General features: G+C 44.9%; 3 protein-coding genes and 1 non-coding gene across 4 annotated transcripts; 3 read left to right on the plus strand and 1 right to left on the minus strand.

Moving 5' to 3' along the window:
• Positions 1 to 308: 308 nt before the first annotated feature.
• LOC113148891 (transmembrane protein 242-like) lies at positions 309 to 2989 on the minus strand. The gene is made up of 4 exons (XM_026340632.1): positions 2829 to 2989; positions 2243 to 2343; positions 862 to 999; positions 309 to 756 (listed from the first exon to the last, which is right to left on the minus strand). Exons 1-4 carry the CDS (start codon positions 2983 to 2985, stop codon positions 643 to 645), a joined length of 510 nt encoding a protein of 169 aa, XP_026196417.1. The 5' UTR covers positions 2986 to 2989; the 3' UTR covers positions 309 to 642.
• Positions 2279 to 12832, plus strand: LOC113148892 (probable palmitoyltransferase ZDHHC14). Its single transcript, XM_026340633.1, has 10 exons — positions 2279 to 2361; positions 3462 to 4115; positions 5300 to 5460; positions 7730 to 7873; positions 7965 to 8102; positions 9130 to 9178; positions 9613 to 9715; positions 9848 to 9957; positions 11215 to 11323; positions 11418 to 12832. Exons 2-10 carry the CDS (start codon positions 3832 to 3834, stop codon positions 11859 to 11861), a joined length of 1542 nt encoding a protein of 513 aa, XP_026196418.1. The 5' UTR covers positions 2279 to 2361; positions 3462 to 3831; the 3' UTR covers positions 11862 to 12832.
• A 2531-nt stretch (positions 12833 to 15363) lies between these two features.
• On the plus strand, positions 15364 to 19023 carry LOC113148889 (ribonucleoside-diphosphate reductase subunit M2). The gene is made up of 10 exons (XM_026340629.1): positions 15364 to 15623; positions 15861 to 15929; positions 16764 to 16913; positions 16994 to 17110; positions 17223 to 17356; positions 17458 to 17552; positions 17643 to 17776; positions 17860 to 17964; positions 18061 to 18174; positions 18552 to 19023. The coding sequence occupies exons 1-10, from the start codon at positions 15534 to 15536 to the stop codon at positions 18702 to 18704; spliced, it is 1161 nt and encodes a 386-aa protein (XP_026196414.1). The 5' UTR covers positions 15364 to 15533; the 3' UTR covers positions 18705 to 19023.
• Positions 18239 to 18372, plus strand: LOC113149888. Its single transcript, XR_003297606.1, has one exon. It is a non-coding gene; the product is annotated as a small nucleolar RNA SNORD94 (small nucleolar RNA).
• Positions 19024 to 20751: the final 1728 nt, after the last annotated feature.

Here is a 20751-nt window from a genome sequence, read left to right on the forward strand (position 1 = left end):
GGCTGGGTCAGGGTTCACAGTTGCTTTAGAATTTCTAGGTCCTGACTTGAAACTCAACCCCAGATTTCTTGATCTGGACTTCAGACTTGGCTCAGGATGTTTTGTGTTGTCATGCTAACGTGCTAATCGTGCTAATGCAGATGTTTACACTGGTGCCCACAGTTTTCGGTCTCTGCAGAGCAGCTCGGTCAAGTTCGACACCTCTGACTCAGAAACATGAGAAGAATCAGTTCATTAAATCTGCAGTTTCAAACTAAACATAGAAACAACCAACATGTTTTTATTGAGTGTTAAGTTAACGCCACGTGTACGAACCACACGCTCCTCTTTATTCGACACGACACATTAGAAATGAGACTTAATCCTGTTTTTATGTTTGGTTTTCATCACAGAAGAGTCGTCTCTCAGCCTCAGAGACGGTTGTGATTCCGTTTTAAACCGTTCCAACAGGAAGCTCCAACTTTACATGTAGCACCCAACATCTGACCACAGAGCTCTGATCCAGGTGGGACCCTGGGAACCCGACAGGTCCAAAGTTTTTCCCAGAATAAACTAAGTCTGTGGCGCAGTTCACAGCCTGGTCGAAGCTCCTCGTTGTTTTCAGTCTCTTATGATTCATCGTCTTCCAGCAGCAGCGACTTTTCACTTTGACTTGAAGACAGAGTCCAAATCCAGCGGCTCGGATCCAGCTGTGGCCTCAGAGCTCTTTGGGATGGATGGGAAGAAGGTCTGCATCTTCTGTCTGAACTCCGATAGCTGAGAAAACACATGAAGCACAAAAGTGAGGAAAGACAATAAAGCTGCAGCTCGGTCTTCTGTGGATCTCTGCAGAGACTCAGAGTAAAGTCAGGAGACACGTACGCTGTGAACGCCGAGGACTTTCCACACGGTGAAACTGAGCAGACCGACTCCACACCAGGCAAACAGAGACCCCCAGCTCAGAGCTCTGAGAGCCAGCGACGCTCCGCTCTCTGGGGCCGCTGCTGTCGGTACGACCCCCTGAAGAGGAACCAGAGTCACAGGATGGAAATCGTTATTACAGATGACAGCGGAGAATTTAGTTCATCAAACCCATTTCTATTGTAATGACAATATTTTATAACGTGAAAAACGTGTATTTAAAAACTTAAACTTTATCAAAGTAATTTTTTTTAATTACTACTTTTAATTTTAGACGCGTTTTTACTACATATTTTACTTAATTTGCTTTTTCTTTAAATACATTTAGTTTTTTTTCCTATAAAAATTTTTCAATTTTTATTATATTTTCGGCAGCTTTCTGTCAAAAACTATAACTATTATAGGAACTGTTCAATTTTTTTCTACATATTTTAGCTTGAAGAATTTTTCTTGCAATAGTAAATTTTCAGGTTTATTCATCAGAACTTTGTCTAAATGCGTTTTTCAAGCTCGGTGCTCTGAAACACAACAAAGACAGGTCTGTGATGGAAACAGAGTCGAGGAACAAACACTCGATTGTGCCTCAACGCAAAGTTTATGTCAGACACCAAACTGATGTCCATGTGCGTCACGGTTAATCAGATCCTGTATACGACCAATAACCAAACGGATCGGATCAGGTCCCAGGTCTCGGCGAGGACATTTCACGGAGAGTCTGGACTGTTGGCGGATGTGTTGTTTTTCTTCCACTCAGAATTTGTGCTTCACCTGTGAAATTAGTGGAACCTTGTGGTGGTGTCAGTAAATCAGCTGCAAACACCTTCAGTTCTCGCCTCGGCCCCTCTTTATCCACAGCCTTCTCTGCTGCCTCTGTTTCTGTCTCTAGGGCATCGGGCTGTGACACTGAAGAACCTCCTGCTCTCGACACGAACACTGGCAGATGTTCTGTGAGTAGCTGAGGTTTCAGTCGTCCAAACGACTCATTTCATTCACTTTTTAGGCAGAAATACCAAAACATTGCTGGTTCTAGTTTCTCAGTACGACTTCAGCCTGTGTTTGGGCACATTTACTCTTTAGATTGTCCCCAACAGAAGCTGAATTTAATTTTAGGTTTTCTTAAAACATCAACTTTCTAAATCAAGTTCTGCATTTTAAAATATTTTTTACACATTAGTCACTTAAAGGATTTTGTTTAGCACAGAGTATTACTGACCTGGTTCTTACTGATACACTGAGAAATGTGTGTTAATGAGCAGTTTTTAATATCTGTGTTAATCTATGTTCAGCAGAAACATGATCCTCTTACAGAAAAAACCCTGTAATAATAATAATTGAGCTGTACCTTATTGAACCACTCTGGGCTTTTCTTCTTGGCCAGTGCCAACGTGGAGCCAAATCCTGCAATCATCCCTGCAGAGGCCACCGTGGTCAGAAAAGCTGCACCTGCACACAGGAAGTCAGGTGAGGACGTGAGCGACACCTGTTCTACCACAGGGCACATTTACTGGTAACAGTACTACAGTCCGGTAATAGGAGAAACTACGACTTATATTGTCTCTAAATGAACAAAATAATAAGTAGAGTAACATTAAACCACAGATTTAAACCTCCACAAAAGACCACAACTTAGTAATTCAAGAAAACCTAATTAATCATAGTTTACATGTTAAGGACCGTTCAGTAAGATGTACGGAAATCTACGTCTGTCTAAACAGATATGACTTTTACTAACATGGTGTTGGGAAATTTCAATAAGTGAAAACAAATTAAAATCTCAATTTTTAAATTGGAGTTTGGCAGAAGAAGGAGACAGCTCGACATTGCTGTGACCTCAGATAGAAAACGCCATAAAATGCCAACAAACAGAAGAAGCTAATGCAGCTACACATGATGTGAACTACAAGCTAACGAGCTAAGCGCTGACTCACCTTTTAACACCTGTAGTTTGGCTTCTCCATCACTTTCTGCTCCTTCTACATCCACCGTCGTGTTTCCATCAGCCGCTGTCATGTTGTTTCGGTCCAGCTGCGTAAAGTGACCGGACAGAAACAAGGCAGCTAGGAACTGAAAGACACCGTCGTACATTTTGAGCGAATAGAAAATGGTTTTATCCAGAATATAAATAAAGTATGATTTGTAGTTTTAATTACACAAACTACTGCATGTCTTTTATGTCGATATTTAACTATAATAACCGTTTATTTAATGGGCAGAGTGTGGCACACAGACGGTATCAAAGATCGCCTATTATAGTAGAAAAACGTTCACATGTTGTAGAGGTCCCACTCTTAATAATAAAATGTGCAGAAATAATTTAGAGCTTAGATTTAGTTCAGATTTAATATGAAGTAATCCTACTTCAACAATTAGTCTTAAATTAGATCTTTTTTAAATGTAGTTAGTTTCACACACTGTTTTTAATGCTCAGATAAATTCAGCTGACACAAAACAAAGATCGAACTAAAGGTGAATTTAAAATAAAAGTGAATTTCTGACACAACGAGAACTTTAATCAGTGAATTCACTGTAGACGAAATTCAGCTTCTACATTTTCTCTGCAGGGTGGTTCTTCGCAACAATAGAGGATCTGTGCAGTCCGGGTCTCGGAGCTCCATCAGCTCTGCGGAGGACCAGGATCCTCTTCACACCCTCCTCCTCTTCCTCACCGACACAGACCATCACCAGGTTCTCTCTGACGATCCGGAGCCGGTCCACACCCGGACCGTCGTCCCCGTCCAGACCCGGATCCTGTGGATTCTGTGAGTGGGTGCTGGTCGGACACGAAGCGGGGCGCTGGGTTCTGAGCGCCAGAGCCCGAGTGTTGGTTTATGGATCCAAACCGAAGCCGAAGATTCATGTTGGATCGTGAACGCACCAGGAGCTCAGATTGATTTGAATATTTACCTGTCCGCTCCTCACCTGTGGGGACACATGTCTCAGGTCCATCATGCGGTTCCGGACCAGCAGCAGCCGGGTCAGTACAACCAGATCTGCACCCGCGGCAGCAGCAGCTCGACCCCGGCCGCCGCTGAGGGAGCAGAGCCGCCCTCCTGCCCGGGTCACAGGAGCCGGACCCCCCGCAGAAAGTGGCAGGTGTTCCCCGGGAGGAACCGGTTCTACTGCGGCGGGAGGATCATGATGGCGAGACAGACCGGGGTTTTCTACCTGACCCTGGTCCTGATCCTGCTCACCAGCGGCCTGTTCTTCACCTTCGAGTGAGTAAATGAACACACATGATGGAGAAAGAGGAAGGTGATCACGAATGAATCAGAACCAGTTTCTGTTTGTGGTGGTACCGAGTCTATACCGAGTCCGTTCATGGTAAAACGGTCCCAGAGTTCACCTGGTGGTAATCTGCAGAGACCTTAGGCCAGAAGGTGGATTCCATTAGGTCTTTAACCCCTGGAAAGGTCCTGGAACTTTTCTGTCCCAGGAACTAAAGCCCTCTGGACTCCACCAGTCCCTGGAGGACATCAGGACCAAATCCCTGAGAGGGTTAAGTAAATGATCCCACTGACATATCAGGACTTGGACTGACAGTTCCTGGACCTTCGGTACATCCCCCAGACCAGACTTTCTGGGGGGTAGAACTACCCTGCATGTCCCCTTAGACCCTGGTTCTTCTGCTGGAAAGCAGGTAGAGGTCCTGAGGTTCCTGGTCCCTGGAATTGGCCTGTTGGTTACTAAATCTGATGAAGAAGTGGAGCGGGACCTAGTGACTGACTGGTTTTAGTCCTAAAACTGGACAAACGGAACCGATTTAAACAAATGACCCAATTTCTAATGCTTGTCTGTGAAAAAGTTTGTGAACCAGCGTCAGCAGCTGTTGATCAGCTGATTTAGATCTAAAGTCTGACCAGCACCTCTGTGCATCAATAGACCTGTTTCAGGAACGCGACTTTAGTCTTTCTTACACCTCAGGCGGGTGTCTGCTGTTCTGTCTGTGGTTCAGTGGATTTAGAAACAAGTTCAATTCACCATCAGGTGATCAGCGAGGGCGGCGTCCTGTCAGTGACCCTGACAGGACCAGGTCCCTGGAACCCACCACAGGTCCACGTCTGAACCTGTGAAGGACGACTTTCAACAAAACTGCAACTAAAGTCAGTTTAGCTGAAACCACAGCAACAGAGAAGCTTCAGAAGCATGTGACAAACCAAACGGTGAGACTTGATAAAGACCAGAGAACAGAAGTAGGTTTCTGAACATGGTTAGAAGTAGGAAGACAGACCACCGACGACAGACAAAAGTGTTATAGGACGACCTGAGGAACCTGATCAGTGACATGAAGCTGACCTCGAGCTGATAAATCAGTAAAAGGTCGATCCACAGCTCGGAGACTCTGAAGAACCGGTCCTGAGGTGTTCTCTCTTTGAACTTCAGTTTGTTTTAATTTTCTCAGCTGTCCCTTCCTGGCGTCCAGCCTGACCCCGGCCATCCCAGCGGTCGGCGGCGGCCTCTTTGTCTTCGTGATGGGGATGCTGTTCAGGGCGAGTTTCAGCGACCCCGGTGTCCTGCCCAGAGCCACGCCGGATGAGGCCGCCGACCTAGAAAAGCAGATCGGTAACTACAGACACAAACACAAAGTAGATGCTGAAAACAGGTGAGGCGTCAGGCTGGGTGGTGTGGTAAAGGTGGAGGTGTGCAGGTGAAGCAGGAGAAGGGGAGGAGTCCACAGACATCTGGAGACAGGAAACAGGCAGAACTGTGTTGACTAAAAGGTGAAAGGTCAGAAGGAGGAGAGAAATCTTCCCTCATCGATCAGTAATTATTTTAATTAGTGAGCCTTCAGTCTGTTCACTAACGAGTCCGAGTCATTACAGAAACTGTGAACCACCTCCTGAACCGTACTGTGAGGACATTCTGTCCTGTCCTTTAAACATTGAGTGGTTTTAGGATTCGGGTTAGAACCCGGTTCTGGGACTGTGCCATGAGTTCCCTCACAGCTACACAGCGTGTTTCTCGTCTCTTCAGCTCCTCTGTCAGACGTGTGTCAGAGCGAATCAGACATTTTCTCAGAAACTAAACGTTCTGGTGGAGCTTCTGTCGTCTATTTCTGGAAACTGTTATTAATGTTGTTTATTTATTTCTGTCAGTCAGATGTTAAACTGTGGAACGTGAAGGAAGCAGATAGAGGAAAGGTGGTTTGTACTGTGTTCAGTTAGTGGTCAGGAAGTTATTCTGTGACGCACAACTTCAACGACATCCCAACTTCATGTTTGACAAAGGAAACTTAAAGGACTGTTAATATTTCATATTGATCAATATCCAACAATAGAAAGAGGGAACAACCAAAAAATAACTGGAGATGCAAAATGTCACCAAAAGAAGCACAGTTGCCACACTACAAGACAGCAAAGAGACCCAAATCAACCTCAAAGAGACACCAATCAACCTCAAAGAAACACAAACAACCTCAAAGAGACACAAAACAACTTCAAAAAGACACAAAACAACCTCAAAGAGACACAAACAACTTCAAAGAGACACAAACAACTTCAAAGAGACACAAAACAACTTCAAAAAGACACAAAACAACCTCAAAGAGACACAAACAACTTCAAAGAGACACAAACAACCTCAAAGAGACACAAAACAACTTCAAAAAGACACAAAACAACCTCAAAGAGACAAAATGACTTCAGCTGTAAAGACACAGACATCAGAACACAAACAGTAAAAAGAAACTCAACAATAACAAATCCTGAGACAAAAACCTCAGAGACACAAAACAACTTCAAGAGACACAAAACAACTTCAAGAGACACAAAACAACCTCAAAGAGACAAACAACTTCAAAGAGACACAAAACAACCTCAAAAAGACACAAAACAACTTCAAAGAGACACAAACAACCTCAAAGAGACACAAACAACTTCAAAGAGACACAAACAACTTCAAAGAGACACAAACAACCTCAAAGAGACACAAACAACTTCAAAGAGACACAAACAACCTCAAAGAGACACAAAGAACCTCAAAGAGACACAAGCAACCTCAAAGAGACACAAAACAACTTCAAAGAGACACAAACAACCTCAAAAAGACACAAAACAACTTCAAAGAGACACAAACAACCTCAAAGACACACAAAACAACCTCAAAGAGACACAAACAACCTCAAAGAGACACAAACAACCTCAAAGAGACACAAACAACCTCAAAGAGACACAAACAACTTCAAAGAGACACAAACAACCTCAAAGAGACACAAACAACTTCAAAGAGACACAAAACAACCTCAAAGAGACACAAAACAACTTCAAAGAGACACAAAACAACTTCAAAGAGACACAAACAACTTCAAAGAGACACAAAACAACCTCAAAGAGACACAAAACAACCTCAAAAAGACAAAAAACAACTTCAAAGAGACACAAAACAACCTCAAAGAGACACAAAACAACCTCAAAGAGACACAAAACAACTTTAAAGAGACACAAACAACCTCAAAGAGACACAAACAACTTCAAAGAGACACAAACAACCTCAAAGAGACACAAACAACCTCAAAGAGACACAAAACAACCTCAAAGAGACACAAACAACCTCAAAGAGACACAAAACAACTTCAAAGAGACACAAAACAACTTCAAAGAGACACAAACAACCTCAAAAAGACACAAAACAACTTCAAAGAGACACAAACAACCTCAAAGACACACAAAACAACCCTTCATCATAGTGTCTGAGTGCTGCTCCTCTCTCGGGGCCTTTTACAGTAACTTCACTTCAGTTTTTGAATGTGTGTCTTTGTTTCAGTCATTTGGTATCAAACAGGACAAACTCTGTCTTTGTGAGTTCACGTTCTTTGTGGTGTTTGTGTTTTCAGACTCTTCGGGCTGCTCCAGACCGCCCCCCCGCACCAGAGAGGTCTTCATCAACGGACAGACGGTCAAACTGAAATACTGCTTCACCTGCAAAATCTTCCGACCGCCTCGAGCGTCTCACTGCAGCCTTTGTGACAACTGCGTGGGTCAGTGCAGGTTTTAACGCTGCTGAGCTCCTGGTGGCGCTGTTCTGTACCGTTTGTGAGGGATCTGATGACTTCCTGTTTCCTCTCTCAGAGCGTTTTGACCATCACTGTCCCTGGGTGGGGAACTGCGTTGGCCGGAGGAACTATCGCTTCTTCTACCTGTTCATCCTCTCGCTCTCCTTCCTCACCGTCTTCATCTTCGCCTTCGTCGTCACACACATCATCCTCCGTGAGTGACGCCGCCTCCTCGCTGCTCCTACTGTGATTCACTTTGAACAGACGAGTGTGTGATTAATGAAACGAGGCTCAGACATCGATCGTCCTGTCCTGGCGCTGACCGGCGTCCAGAGGCTGATGCTGCAGTACGAGCAGTACGTTACTGTTTCCTGTCAGTCATCAATCAGAGCAGACCTGCAGCCCAGGTCCACTGTTCTGGTTCAGACTGTTACGTACAAAAACCAGATAAATGTCAGAAAACACAGCGGTACAGTTCCTGAGTCTCCTCGAACCTGCACTGAGTCTTGATTCGGTCTTGTGGACTCGTGGAGGTCGTGACTGTGCTGACCCTTCAGACCGGGTTTTACGACTCCGTCTCGTGTTGTTTTGACTCAGCTGGTCTCTGACTGGTCTTGGTCCTGGTGGGTTCTTAGTCTAGTGGGTATTATGATTTTATTTTGATGGTATCGGGGGCTCTGACTTGTTTCGAGCTGGAAACTTGATCAATCAAAGTTGAGCAAATGCTGAATCAGAGAAGTTCACTTTCTCTGCAGGTCTCCGTAGACGTTCCGTTGATTTTTGTGTTTCCAGATCTGAAGCCGCCTGCCGATCGTCCCCGTCACGCTCATTGACCTACTTCCCAGCGCTCAGACTGCTGTTGTTGACTTCCTGCCCTGCAGGTCCAAAGTGTCTGGAAACTGGAGCCTCCGGCTGCTTCAGATTCCGACTCTAACAAGCAGCCGATTGTGTGAGACAAACACGTGTCCTCCTCCAAACACCACGATGCTCATTTCTGTTTTTAGCAGCAGAGCTATAAAAAGACGCAGCCGAGCGACTTTGATCTACAAGAGAAACAGAAGAGACTCTGTGAGTTTTAGAATCTCGTGGTCTGTGATCAGGTATTTAGAGGAAAAACATGTCCATCAAAACGAAGTTCATGCATCATCGGAGGTGATGAATGACCTGAGATGATCAGAGGCACAAAGCAGGATGTGTTTATATCTGTTTTTACACTTGTCTCTCTTCTCTTTGTCTCGTAGGATCGAACCAGACCAGTTTCCTGATCGCTCTCAAAGACAATCCGGCCAGATATCCTGTGACGAGCTTCATTTAGACCTTTCATGTTTGTTTCAGTACATTAATTCATGAATTGATCCGTACGTCGGACAGAACCTGATTCTAACTGCTGCAGGTAAACTCTTACATTTGTGTTGAACCTGCAGAACCTCAAACGTCAAACCAGCCCCCCCAACACTGTCTGTGGTTATTACTGTCTGATCGATCGACTCTGACGCAGTCATCAACCGCAGGTCAATACGTCCCATGATGCATTGCCAAGGTCAAACTGAAAAGCAGAGCGACACCCTGCTGTGTTTCTACTGTTTTCTACAGCTCGTTGTTAATTCACTTTTTATTATGATCATTAATGAACTAAAATGAAAACATTTAAATTAATCGTCTAGAATAAAGCAGCTGATCGATTCCTCCACACTTGAAATGTGAACTTTGACTCTGTTCTCCACCGTCCTGGAGCTCGTCGTCTGCTTCTTCTCCGTCTGGTCCATCGTCGGCCTGTCCGGGTTCCACACCTACCTGATCGGCTCCAACCAGACCACCAATGAGGACGTGAGTATACAAGGCTCCACGCTATGGTCCAAGGACCAGCAGGAGGCCCCAGAGAGGGTTCCAGAGGGACTGGGACTAGTCCAGTCTCACAGTTTTACTGTTCCCTGTAGTCATTGATCTGCTCTGGTTCAGATCAAAGGGTCCTGGTCCACGAAGCGAGGGAAGGACAACTACAACCCCTACAGCCACGGAAACATCGTGACCAACTGCTGCGCCGCTCTGTGTGGACCCCTGCCCCCCAGGTCAGAGTGTTGGTCATTGATTGACTGATGGATGGAAGCTGCCCGGGGGAGGAATCTAGAGGGATTTTCAAAATAAGAGCACAGCTTGATTGTGTGTGTGTGTTTGTGTTAGTGTGTGTGTTAGTGTGTGTGTGTGTTTGTGTGTGTGTGTTAGTGTGTGTTTTAGTGTGTGTTAGTGTGTGTGTTAGTGTGTGTGTTAGTGTGTGTGTTAGTGTGTGTTAGTGTGTGTTTTAGTGTGTGTTTTAGTGTGTGTGTTAGTGTGTGTGTTAGTGTTTGTGTTAGTGTGTGTGTTTGTGTGTGTTAGTGTGTGTTTTAGTGTGTTAGTGTTAGTGTGTGTGTTAGTGTGTGTGTTAGTGTGTGTTAGTTTTGTGTTAGTTTTGTGTTAGTGTGTGTTTTAGTGTGTGTTTTAGTGTGTGTTTTAGTGTGTGTGTTAGTGTGTGTGTTTAGTGTGTGTTTTAGTGTGTGTTTTAGTGTGTGTGTATGTGTGTGTGTTAGTGTGTGTGTGTGTGTGTGTTAGTGTGTGTGTGTGTGTGTTAGTGTGTGTTAGTGTGTGTGTGTGTTAGTGTGTGTTTTAGTGTGTGTTTTAGTGTGTGTTAGTGTGTGTGTTAGTGTGTGTTAGTGTGTGTTAGTGTGTGTTTTAGTGTGTGTTAGTGTGTGTGTGTGTTAGTGTGTGTTTTAGTGTGTGTTAGTGTGTGTTTTAGTGTGTGTTAGTGTGTGTTTAGTGTGTGTGTGTGTTAGTGTGTGTTTTAGTGTGTGTTAGTGTGTGTTAGTGTGTGTTTTAGTGTGTGTTAGTTTTAGTGTGTGTGTTAGTGTGTGTTAGTGTGTGTTAGTGTGTGTTTTAGTGTGTGTTAGTGTGTGTGTGTGTTAGTGTGTGTTTTAGTGTGTGTTAGTGTGTGTTTTAGTGTGTGTTAGTGTGTGTGTGTGTTAGTGTGTGTTAGTGTGTGTTAGTGTGTGTTTTAGTGTGTGTTAGTGTGTGTGTGTGTTAGTGTGTGTTTTAGTGTGTGTTAGTGTGTGTTTTAGTGTGTGTGTGTGTTAGTGTGTGTTAGTGTGTGTTAGTGTGTGTTAGTGTGTGTTAGTGTGTGTTAGTGTGTGTTTTAGTGTGTGTTAGTGTGTGTTTCACCTGGCGACCTCCCCACAAGTGCTGACATCGTCTGTAAACACACATTTTAATTATCTGAAGTTAACGATGAGAAGTAAATTTTTACTTCTCGGTCTGTTAATGAACCTTGACCCCCCACCCCCACTTTTGTTTCCCAGTTTGATTGACAGGAGAGGTCTGATCCAGTCCGACATCCCGCAGACCGTCTCCCAGTCTAACGGGACCAGTGGCAGCAGCTCCACCCCGAGTCAGCTCTACAGTCACATGGTGGGTGGAGGATGTGAATCGTGATTTGATGATGTGCCCCCCCCCACCCCCGGTTCAAACAGCTAACGAGCAGCTGATTGTCTTCCTGTCTCAGTGTGATCAGGATCAGTGTCTCCAAAGCACCAAGTTCGTCCTCCATGCAGCAGCCACCCCTCTGCTCCACAGCGACCCCGTGGTCCTGCCTCCTCTGCCGGGAAAGACCACCAGCCTGGGGGGGCCCTGCGCCTACCTGGCCCCCACCCAGCCGAGCCTAGCGTCCTGCGGGGGAGACGTCCTGGCCCCGAGGGTCGCTGCTGCCGACTCCCGCTGCCGCCACCATCTCCACCACCACCTCCATCACCACCACCATCACTTCGTCAGTCCAGAGGAGACGCCCTGCACCACGCCGCAGGGTGCCCCGCCCTGCCCCGCTCACCTGCACCTCCCCCCACAACCACACCCACCCATTCCCTCCCCTGCCGACCTGTACGACCCCGTCAGTCAGGACGCTCTGCACGAGGACTCGGTCAGAGGCCTCGTTAAACTCAGCTCAGTCTGAACCAGCAGGACGCGTGAGTGTAGTTTGACCTCAGTTTGACCTTCGTTCATCACAGAAATAAAAATATTACGTGTTTAATTTGAGGTTCAGGTCTAAAAGTTATGGAAGCTCATTAGTGCCACTAAAAAAATATATTTGTCACAAAAAGGTCAAAGTTCTGACTTCCTGTGTTGTTTTGATGACAAACAGACGAAGTGAAGAATTATTGCTGATTAATAAACAGAGACAAACCAATCACACAGCAAATACTGTAGTAGTGGAGGAAAAAGTACACACAGTACTACATTCTAGATATCTAATCCATGTAAAGTACAGAAACCTTCTGAAGGATGTTATGTTCAACCTCTTTGTGCCTTTAGGAGACTTCTTTATCTCTTTATTTCAAACTAGTCTAAACGTCTAAATCTCCACTTCTACGTCACGTCTACACGAATCCGTTCATGGACTCCTGAGCGTTTTTAAATCGGAACGTGACACGTAGACGTGAAGATGAAGAAGAAGCTGAAGTTTGGACGATGTCACAGAATCAGGGACGTCACTGGATCAGTTTTTGAATCTGAGGTCAAACTGCTGATGGTTTTCTTACTTCTCCAGGATCCTGACTTCACTGTTCTCCGGCCTTCTTCCAAAACCCAGAATAAGCTACTCCGGTTCCAAACTGACCAGAACCAAAGACAAAACCACCGACCTTTATTGTTTTTAAGAATCCAGTGCTGGTCCATGCAACTTAAACATGAAGTTGTTCAGTGTTTATGTGGAAAAACCAGGATTCAGGTTTTGGTTTCATTCTACAGACACAAACCCACAAAGCAGGACCAAGTTTCCCAGAAGCAGCTGCAGACCCGGATTCATCAGCTTCAGCTGGAGTTCAGCTCTTTAAGTCTGGACCGTGGTGCCGGGAGACGGAGAGCTGCAGTTCAGTCCAGGAGTCTGTTAGCAGCTGGGCCCGTTTGCTAAGTGACCACAATAGAAAGTGGGTTTTATTACATCATTAATGTGAGACACAGAGAGACAGAGGTAAGAAGTTCATCCGTGACCACAGTGGTGAAACAACAAGGTGTCTGTGGAGGAATAATAATAAGTGAATCTTTATTAACCCTCTTAACGATGTTCAGTGTTTTATTCAGGGACACTTCGACATGCAGCCATGAATCAGGAACCGGGGGTTGATCCTCAAATCCTGAGCTTCATGGTCGACTGTCCCACCAACTGATCCACAGTCGACGTCCTCAGTATCATTAATATGCTGATGTGTGGTCACATTCAGTCAGAGCTTCATTGAATTGAAGTTTATTTTGAGTCAAAGTTGGAGTCAGTGTTGGTTCGTGTTGTAGCGCCCCCTAGTGGCTGCAGCCCACTCATGAACACAGTACCAGGTGAAATGGACCTGGTGTCGTCATGAACTGGTCTCCTTTGGATTTGTTGCCATTCCTCCAGCTTCAGTTTAACTTAAATCAAACGAAGCGCATTCCTCAGGTTTTCTTTCAGTTTATTTCTCAACTCTAACACAAACTGCAACACTATTAGAAGCTGATCAGTATATTTCTGTCTTTGAAACAACGAGCACAGCGTTGATATGATCAGAACTACTTTTATGAAATTCCCCCACGCTGTCATGAAGTGGTTAGATATTGTATACAGTGACAGAATGTAGTTTAACAAAAAGATTCAATTAAATTCATTCATTTTGTTATTTTAACTCTTCCACCAGTTTTATATCAACGTTCAGGTCACATGAATTCATTTTATACCTGAGAATTGTCATTTTCTGCAGCTCAGAATAAAGTGTGATGTCAGTGAATTCATGCTCTTAGTAAATAATCATGGGTCAAGTTGTTTTTTTTTTTCACCTGAGCAATGCCTTCTGGGAACTGTAGTCATAAAACTAACGAGCAAACAGCAGAGATTAGCTTTGGTGTCCAGATGTTGACAAAAATTATTCACCTTGTTCTTGTCGCTCGGATGATGATTCATCTTAGTAAAAGGAGACGTGGATGTGCTGATTGTGTTTCGCTTTCTGTTCACTTTAATTATAATGATGAAAAAAAAATTACACATCTTGTTACTGTGGAATTCAATAAAGACGTTTTTTCACTGGAAAAGGTTCCGGTTTGTATTCTAACAACAATTCAGAACAAAATTCACAACATCAAATATTAAATTAACATTTGTGACATTGAGTCATTTGTCAGATAATAAGAAGTTATTGATTTGTCAGTTGTAACAAAAAACAATAGATTAGAATATGTTAACGTCAGGCTTCTAACATTTTATAGATTTCAAATGAAGGAAAAAGTAACGGAGTGACCTTTAAATTACTAAACTCTATTTACTCAAGATCATCATTTGTAACCATAAGGTGCAAATAATAACTTCAAATCAAAAGGTTTATTTTGACGTTCTATCACAGTCTGACACCATAGATCAGTCTACAACTAGCCTCAACCTGCCAGAAAATATTAAAACAAACATCATAACATAAGGTATGTCGTTATTATTATTATTATTATTATTATTATTATTATTATTATTATTATTATTATTATTATTGTTATTATTATTATTATTATTATTAATTATCTGATCAATTAACAAAACAAACTACAATTATGAAAATTAAAAACGTCATCCTGGTCGCTAGGGGGCGGTAGGAAGAAGTCATCCTCCCGAGCAGCCAATCAGAGCGGTCAGCTCGGCCGTAACCTGGAAACAGTTGCTAGGTCAGATTCTGCTGCAGGAAGAAAAGAAAACAGTTTAAAAACTTCTGATTTCAGAGGAAAATGAAGATTAAACGTTTTCTACAGAGGCTGAAACCTGAACAGATAAAAGGTAGAACGCACGAAAACAGCTGAATTGCTGTTGACTTTGACACGATGCTATCCAAGAAATGTTCCTTTGTTCTGAATTAGATCTGATTTATAGCAGTTTTCAAACAAAAGCCTTCAATGTCACTTCAGGTTTTCACACATGGAAACGAATATGTCACCTTTAGTTCAATATCTATATTTGATGACAGGTGATGTGTAAGACTTTTGGCGCTAAGTGGTTTGGTTGGCAACGCCTTTAATGACAGTAAACAACAAAAAGCGGGAACGAAACTGTAGCAGTGTGAACATCGACACACACACGGAAGACGAACTGTTCAGTGTTCGACATGAAAGTATAATATAGAATAATATAGTGGAGTGTAAACACATTAATCTTCATTGTCGGTTAATAGTTACAACAATAACTCGATAAATAATGTAACGTTTTGATGGACCTGCATTAGTGTGATTTCACAGTTTGAACCGGATTTCTGTCTCGTCTTTTTGTCCTTTTGTCAGATTCAGGTTTTTCGTAATCGCTCGTTGTTCGTAGTTTTGTAACCCGCACAAAGACGTTTGAATTTCCCGCAACACCTGGCGTCACGTGAACGCGTCTCGCTTCGTGATTGGCTACGTCGTGGCGTCTGTTTAAAGAGCCGGCGCGAGCCGCGTTTCTATTGGTCAGCTGCGTTCTAGCGCCAAGATTTCAATAAAAGGGCGAGCGGACAACAGCGGCCGCTCCAGTGTCCCTCGTCGTCCGCTGCTCTTAGTTCAGCTCGTCATCGGCTCCTTTAACCTTTAGTTTTTACAGTTCAGTTTTAGTTAATTTATTCTCGTGTCCGCGTTTAAGTTACAGGAAATCAAAATGCTTTCTGCTCGCTCTCCCCTGTCGACGAAGAACGACCAGTCAGTGAACAGCCGGATGAGCAACATGTCGCTGGACAAAGAAAACACGGTGAGAACAGAAGCAGCGTCCGAGCTTCCGGGTTCTGGTTCTGTCGAAACGTTTCAGGCCCAAGGTGGAGTCGGTCCGAGGAGCAACATGGCGGACACTTCCCGTCGGTTCCGACGGACCGACTCCGCTGTAAAGTGGCCTGCTCTCTCTGTGTGTGTCGGTGTGTTAAACGGTGTAACTGAGCACTAAAATGAGCGTTTTGTGACTGAAGTTTGGTTTGTGTTTGTCACCTTCCAGCCTCCGAGTCTGAACACCACCCGCATCTTGGCGTCGAAAACCGCGCGGAAAATCTTCGACGATGCTTCGGTGAGTTTGTGGAAATGTGCAGAAATCGGACAGACAGGTGAGCAGCTGACATGTGAAGCCGGTGTCGGACACTCGGAGATGTCCGCCGAGATCAGGTGGCGCCCAAAGTTCCGCTTGTGGCGCCAACACGGCCGATCAGCTGTTGGAGGAAATATCCAGCTGCTGCCTTTAGAGTTGTGAACGTCCTCACTGTGACACGGACTAGATCAGCAACAGGGATGAAGTGTGAGGGTAGTTGGACTCCGATGTTTAGATAGAAGTGAAAAGAGAAGGACGGAGCCCTCCCAGTCCAGCTGAGAGCAGAGAAAGGGGAACGTGTAATCACGATGGTGGAATGAGCTGCCTATCTCTGCACGCTCAGCCACCTTACTTGCAATCTTTAAAAAACTGCTGAAAACAGAACTCTTCTGCATCTTCCTTTGCACTTAAAAAAAAATAATCTACCCTTTCTTTCTCACATCTCTTGAAACAGAAACACTTTTTAACAGCACTTTGCTTTGATGTTGTTTCTTCTTGACTTAGATTTTGTTTGCTTGCCTTGTTCCTCACTTGTAAGTCGCTTTGGATAAAAGCGTCTGCTAAATGACTAAATGTAAATTTAAATGTAAATGTAATTAAATCCTGACCACGCATCAAGAGCCAGTGGACAGTTGATCACTTTAAATAAATGTTCACATGTAGATGTTTGAGAAGGAAACAGAAAGTGTCTTAGTGACACGTGCTGGTTTCACCGCCCAGTGTTGAACTAATGAGATGAAACAATGGTTGGGTTGGTGAAGATGAGGATGAGTGTTGGTGTGTCGGAACAGTTGAGAGACTTTGTCTGTTTTTCAGCCCAAAGTGACGAAGAAGAGCAGCAGCAAGGAGGAAGAGGAGCCTCTGCTGAAGGAGAACCCCCGCCGCTTCGTCATCTTCCCCATCCAGTACCACGACATCTGGCAGATGTACAAGAAGGCAGAGGCGTCTTTCTGGACGGCCGAGGAGGTAAATGTGGCACCGCAGCAGTGGGACACATGACCGAGCCTGTGCTCAGTGAAGTGACGTGTGTGTGTGTGTGTGTTCAGGTGGATCTGTCCAAAGACCTGCAGCACTGGGAGTCTCTGAAGGACGAGGAGAGGTACTTCATCTCTCACGTGTTGGCGTTCTTCGCCGCCAGCGACGGCATCGTCAACGAGAACCTGGTGAGGAGACGCGCCCGGTGACCGTGGCTCATCTAGTCCGGTCCAGAGTGCAAATGCTTTGTGTGATGAATGATGAGTGGAGTAATTGATGTTGTGTGTGTGTGGCCACCAGGTGGAGCGCTTCACGCAGGAGGTGCAGGTGACGGAGGCCAGGTGTTTCTACGGTTTCCAGATCGCCATGGAGAACATCCACTCGGAGATGTACAGCCTGCTGATCGACACCTACATCAAGGATCCCAGAGAAAGGTGAGGCTTCTTGTCCCGGTGGTCGCGGGCTGACAGCGGCTGGTGCGTGAATAATGCGTGTGTGTGTTTATTGCACTGACGGTGCGTTCGCTGCCCCTCAGAGAATACCTGTTCAACGCCATCGAGACTCTGCCGTGCGTGAAGAAGAAGGCCGACTGGGCGCTGAACTGGATCGGCAACAAGAGCGCCACCTACGGTAAGCCTTCGCCCCCACCCCATCATCGCTGCGCCCTCTGCTGGGGTGGATCAGGTTCGGTTGTTTACTGACGATGTGTTTGTGGTGCAGGAGAGCGCGTGGTGGCGTTCGCGGCCGTGGAGGGAATCTTCTTCTCCGGATCGTTCGCCGCCATCTTCTGGGTGAAGAAGAGAGGCCTGATGCCCGGCCTGACCTTCTCCAACGAGCTGATCAGCAGAGACGAGGTGAGGCTCCGTCACGAACCGATAACCGTTAGTTCCCAAACGGGCTGTGGGCCGAACCGGTCTGATCGCTGTTGTGGTTTCAGGGTCTGCACTGTGACTTTGCGTGTCTGATGTTCAAACACCTGGTGAACAAGCCCTCGTCAGAGACGGTCACGGCCATCATCAGGAACGCCGTGGAGATCGAGCAGGTGGGTTGGCCAGTTCCGGGGTTGGGGGGCGGCTCTGTTGCGTTGGGTCCAAATCCCCGAGCAGTGGTTTCTGACGTTAAGTGTGTGTGTGCGCAGGAGTTTCTGACGGAGGCTCTGCCGGTGAAGCTGATCGGGATGAACTGCGAGCTGATGAAGCAGTACATCGAGTTCGTGGCCGACCGACTGATGCTGGAGCTGGGCTTCACCAAGGTAACGCCGCCCGTCTCTAATGCAGATCGCCACCAAAGGTGTCGTAGTGTGGACGAGGCTCGGGTCTGTGATGATGAGAGGCGCAGGGGTACGGACCTCAGCCGGTCATGGGGGCTGAGTGCTGCTGGAGTCTGATCGGAGAACGAGTGGTTCTCTGTGGGACGACAGCAGCACGAGACAGACGCCTGTCTGAACAGACCGGAGCTGCAGTCCCGTCCCAGGTGCTGGAGTGTGTCGGGCTGTTCCTGGAGTTCTGTTCATGTGGTTCAAAGAAAAGAAAGTGTGAAGCTGCAGTGAGAGGACAGAATGTGGTTTAGCTGCTTTTCCTAACCCCCCCTCTCCCCTGTCGTCCTCCTGTCCATGTGGTGCGTGTGCAGATCTACCGGGCCGAGAACCCCTTTGACTTCATGGAGAACATCTCTCTGGAGGGAAAGACCAACTTCTTTGAGAAGCGAGTGGGGGAGTACCAGAGGATGGGCGTGATGTCGGGCCCCACGGACAACACGTTCAGACTGGACGCTGATTTCTGAGGAGGTGCACTCGCGGGACCAGTTGATGCTGCAGGATGACGGTGGATCCAAAGACTCTAATGCAACAGACTCTACCTCTTAGTGCATGCTAGGATCAGCTGCAGTCAGGAGGTAAATAGACAGAGCCTTTAAGTAATTGTTCTGTTTCTGCAGATGAGTTTTAACTGTGCTGCAGCAGTTTTTGTACACAAATGTAAGTTTCTAAAAATGTAAAAGTCAGATTTTATGTCTCTTAGATCAGCTCTTAGGTTTTTGTGTAATATGTACAGTTTGGAGATTTTACTGTGGGTTTTTATAATTAAAGTCCTAAAAACAGAAATCTGGTGTAGTTGTAGTTTTTAAGTTGCCTTTGACATGTGGATCAGTTAAGTTTTTGGTTTTTACTTAGATTTTTATGGAGCCCACATCCAGATATGAACTAGAAATCTGTCTCGGGTAAGAGTCACTAGTTAGTAGGATGTGGTCTGAAAATGGTTGAACTGTCCAGGTAGAATGTGTGTTAGTGGTTTAAAAACTGCTGCAACATGGATGAACAGTATTGTTGTGAACATACAGGTGCTGGTCATAAATTAGATAAATAATAAATTAGAATATTTCACTAATTCTGTTCAAAAAGTGAAACTTAAGTTATGTTCATGCATTACACACAGACTCATATACTTCAAGTGTTTTTTTTTTTATTTTGATGATTAGAACTGACAAGTAATGAAAACCCCAAGTTCAGTATCTCAGAAAATTAGAACATTAAGATCAATACAAAGAAAGTATGAACACTGAAAGTATGAGCATGTACAGCACTCAATACTTCCGTAGTTGTGGCTCCTTTTGCCTGAATTACTGCAGCAGTGCGGCGTGGCATGGAGTCGATCAGTCTGTGGCACTGCTCAGGTGTTATGAGAGCCCAGGTCGCTTTGATAGTGGCCTTCAGCTCTTCTGTATTGTTGAGTCTGGCATATCACATCTTCCTCTTCAGAATATCCCATAGATTTCCTATGGGGTTAAGGTCAGGCGAGTTTGCTGGTCAGTTAAAAACAGGAATACCATGCTCCTTAAACCAGGTGCTGGTAGATTGACACTGTGTGCAGGTGCCAAGTCCAGTTGGAAAATGAAATCTGCATCTCCATAAAGTTGGTCAGCAGCAGGAAGTGCTCTAAAACGTCCTGGTATACAGCTGCGTTGACCTTTGACCTCAGAAAACACAGTGGAGCAACACCAGCAGATGACATGGCACCCCAAACCATAACTTTACACTGGACCTCGAGCAACGTGGATTCTGTGCCTCTCCTCTCTTCCTCCAGACTCTGAGACCCCAATTTCCAAATGCTAAATTTACTTTGATCAGAGAACATAACTTTGGACCACTCAGCAGCAGTCCAGTCCTTTTTGTCTTTGGCCCAGGCGAGATGCTTCAGACGCTGTCTGTTGTTCAAGAGTGGCTCGACACAAGGACTGCGACAGCTGAAACCCGTGTCTTACATACGTCTGTGTGTTGTGGTTCTTGAAGCACCGACTCCAGCTTCAGTCCACTCTTTGTGAATCTCCCCCACATTTTTGAATGGGTTTTGCTTCACTATCCTCTCCAGGGTGCAGTTATCCATATTGCTTATACACTTTTTTCTACCACATCTTTTCCTTCCCTTCACCTTTCTATTAATGTGCTTGGACACAGAGCTCTGTGAACAGTCAGCCTCTTTTTGACCTTGTGTCTTGTGTCAGTGGTCGTCTGTCAAACTATCAAATCAGCAGTCTTCCCCCTGATTGTGTAACCTACAGAACTAGACTGAGACCATTTAAAGGCCTTTGCAGGTGTTTTAAGTTAATTAGCTGATTAGAGTGTGAAAAAAATCCTTTTTGTATTGGTCTTAAGTAATATTCAGATTTTCTGAGATACTGAATTTGGGTTTTTCATTAGTTGTCAAATTAAAAGAAATAAGCACTTGAAATATGAGTCTGTGTGTAATGTATGAATATAACATACAAGTTTCACTTTTTGAACAGAATTAGTGAAATAAATCAACTTTTTGAAGATATTTAAATTATATGACCA

The sequence above is a fragment of the Anabas testudineus genome, chromosome 24 (assembly GCF_900324465.2).
Source record: "Anabas testudineus chromosome 24, fAnaTes1.2, whole genome shotgun sequence".
Lineage (NCBI taxonomy): Eukaryota > Metazoa > Chordata > Actinopteri > Anabantiformes > Anabantidae > Anabas > Anabas testudineus.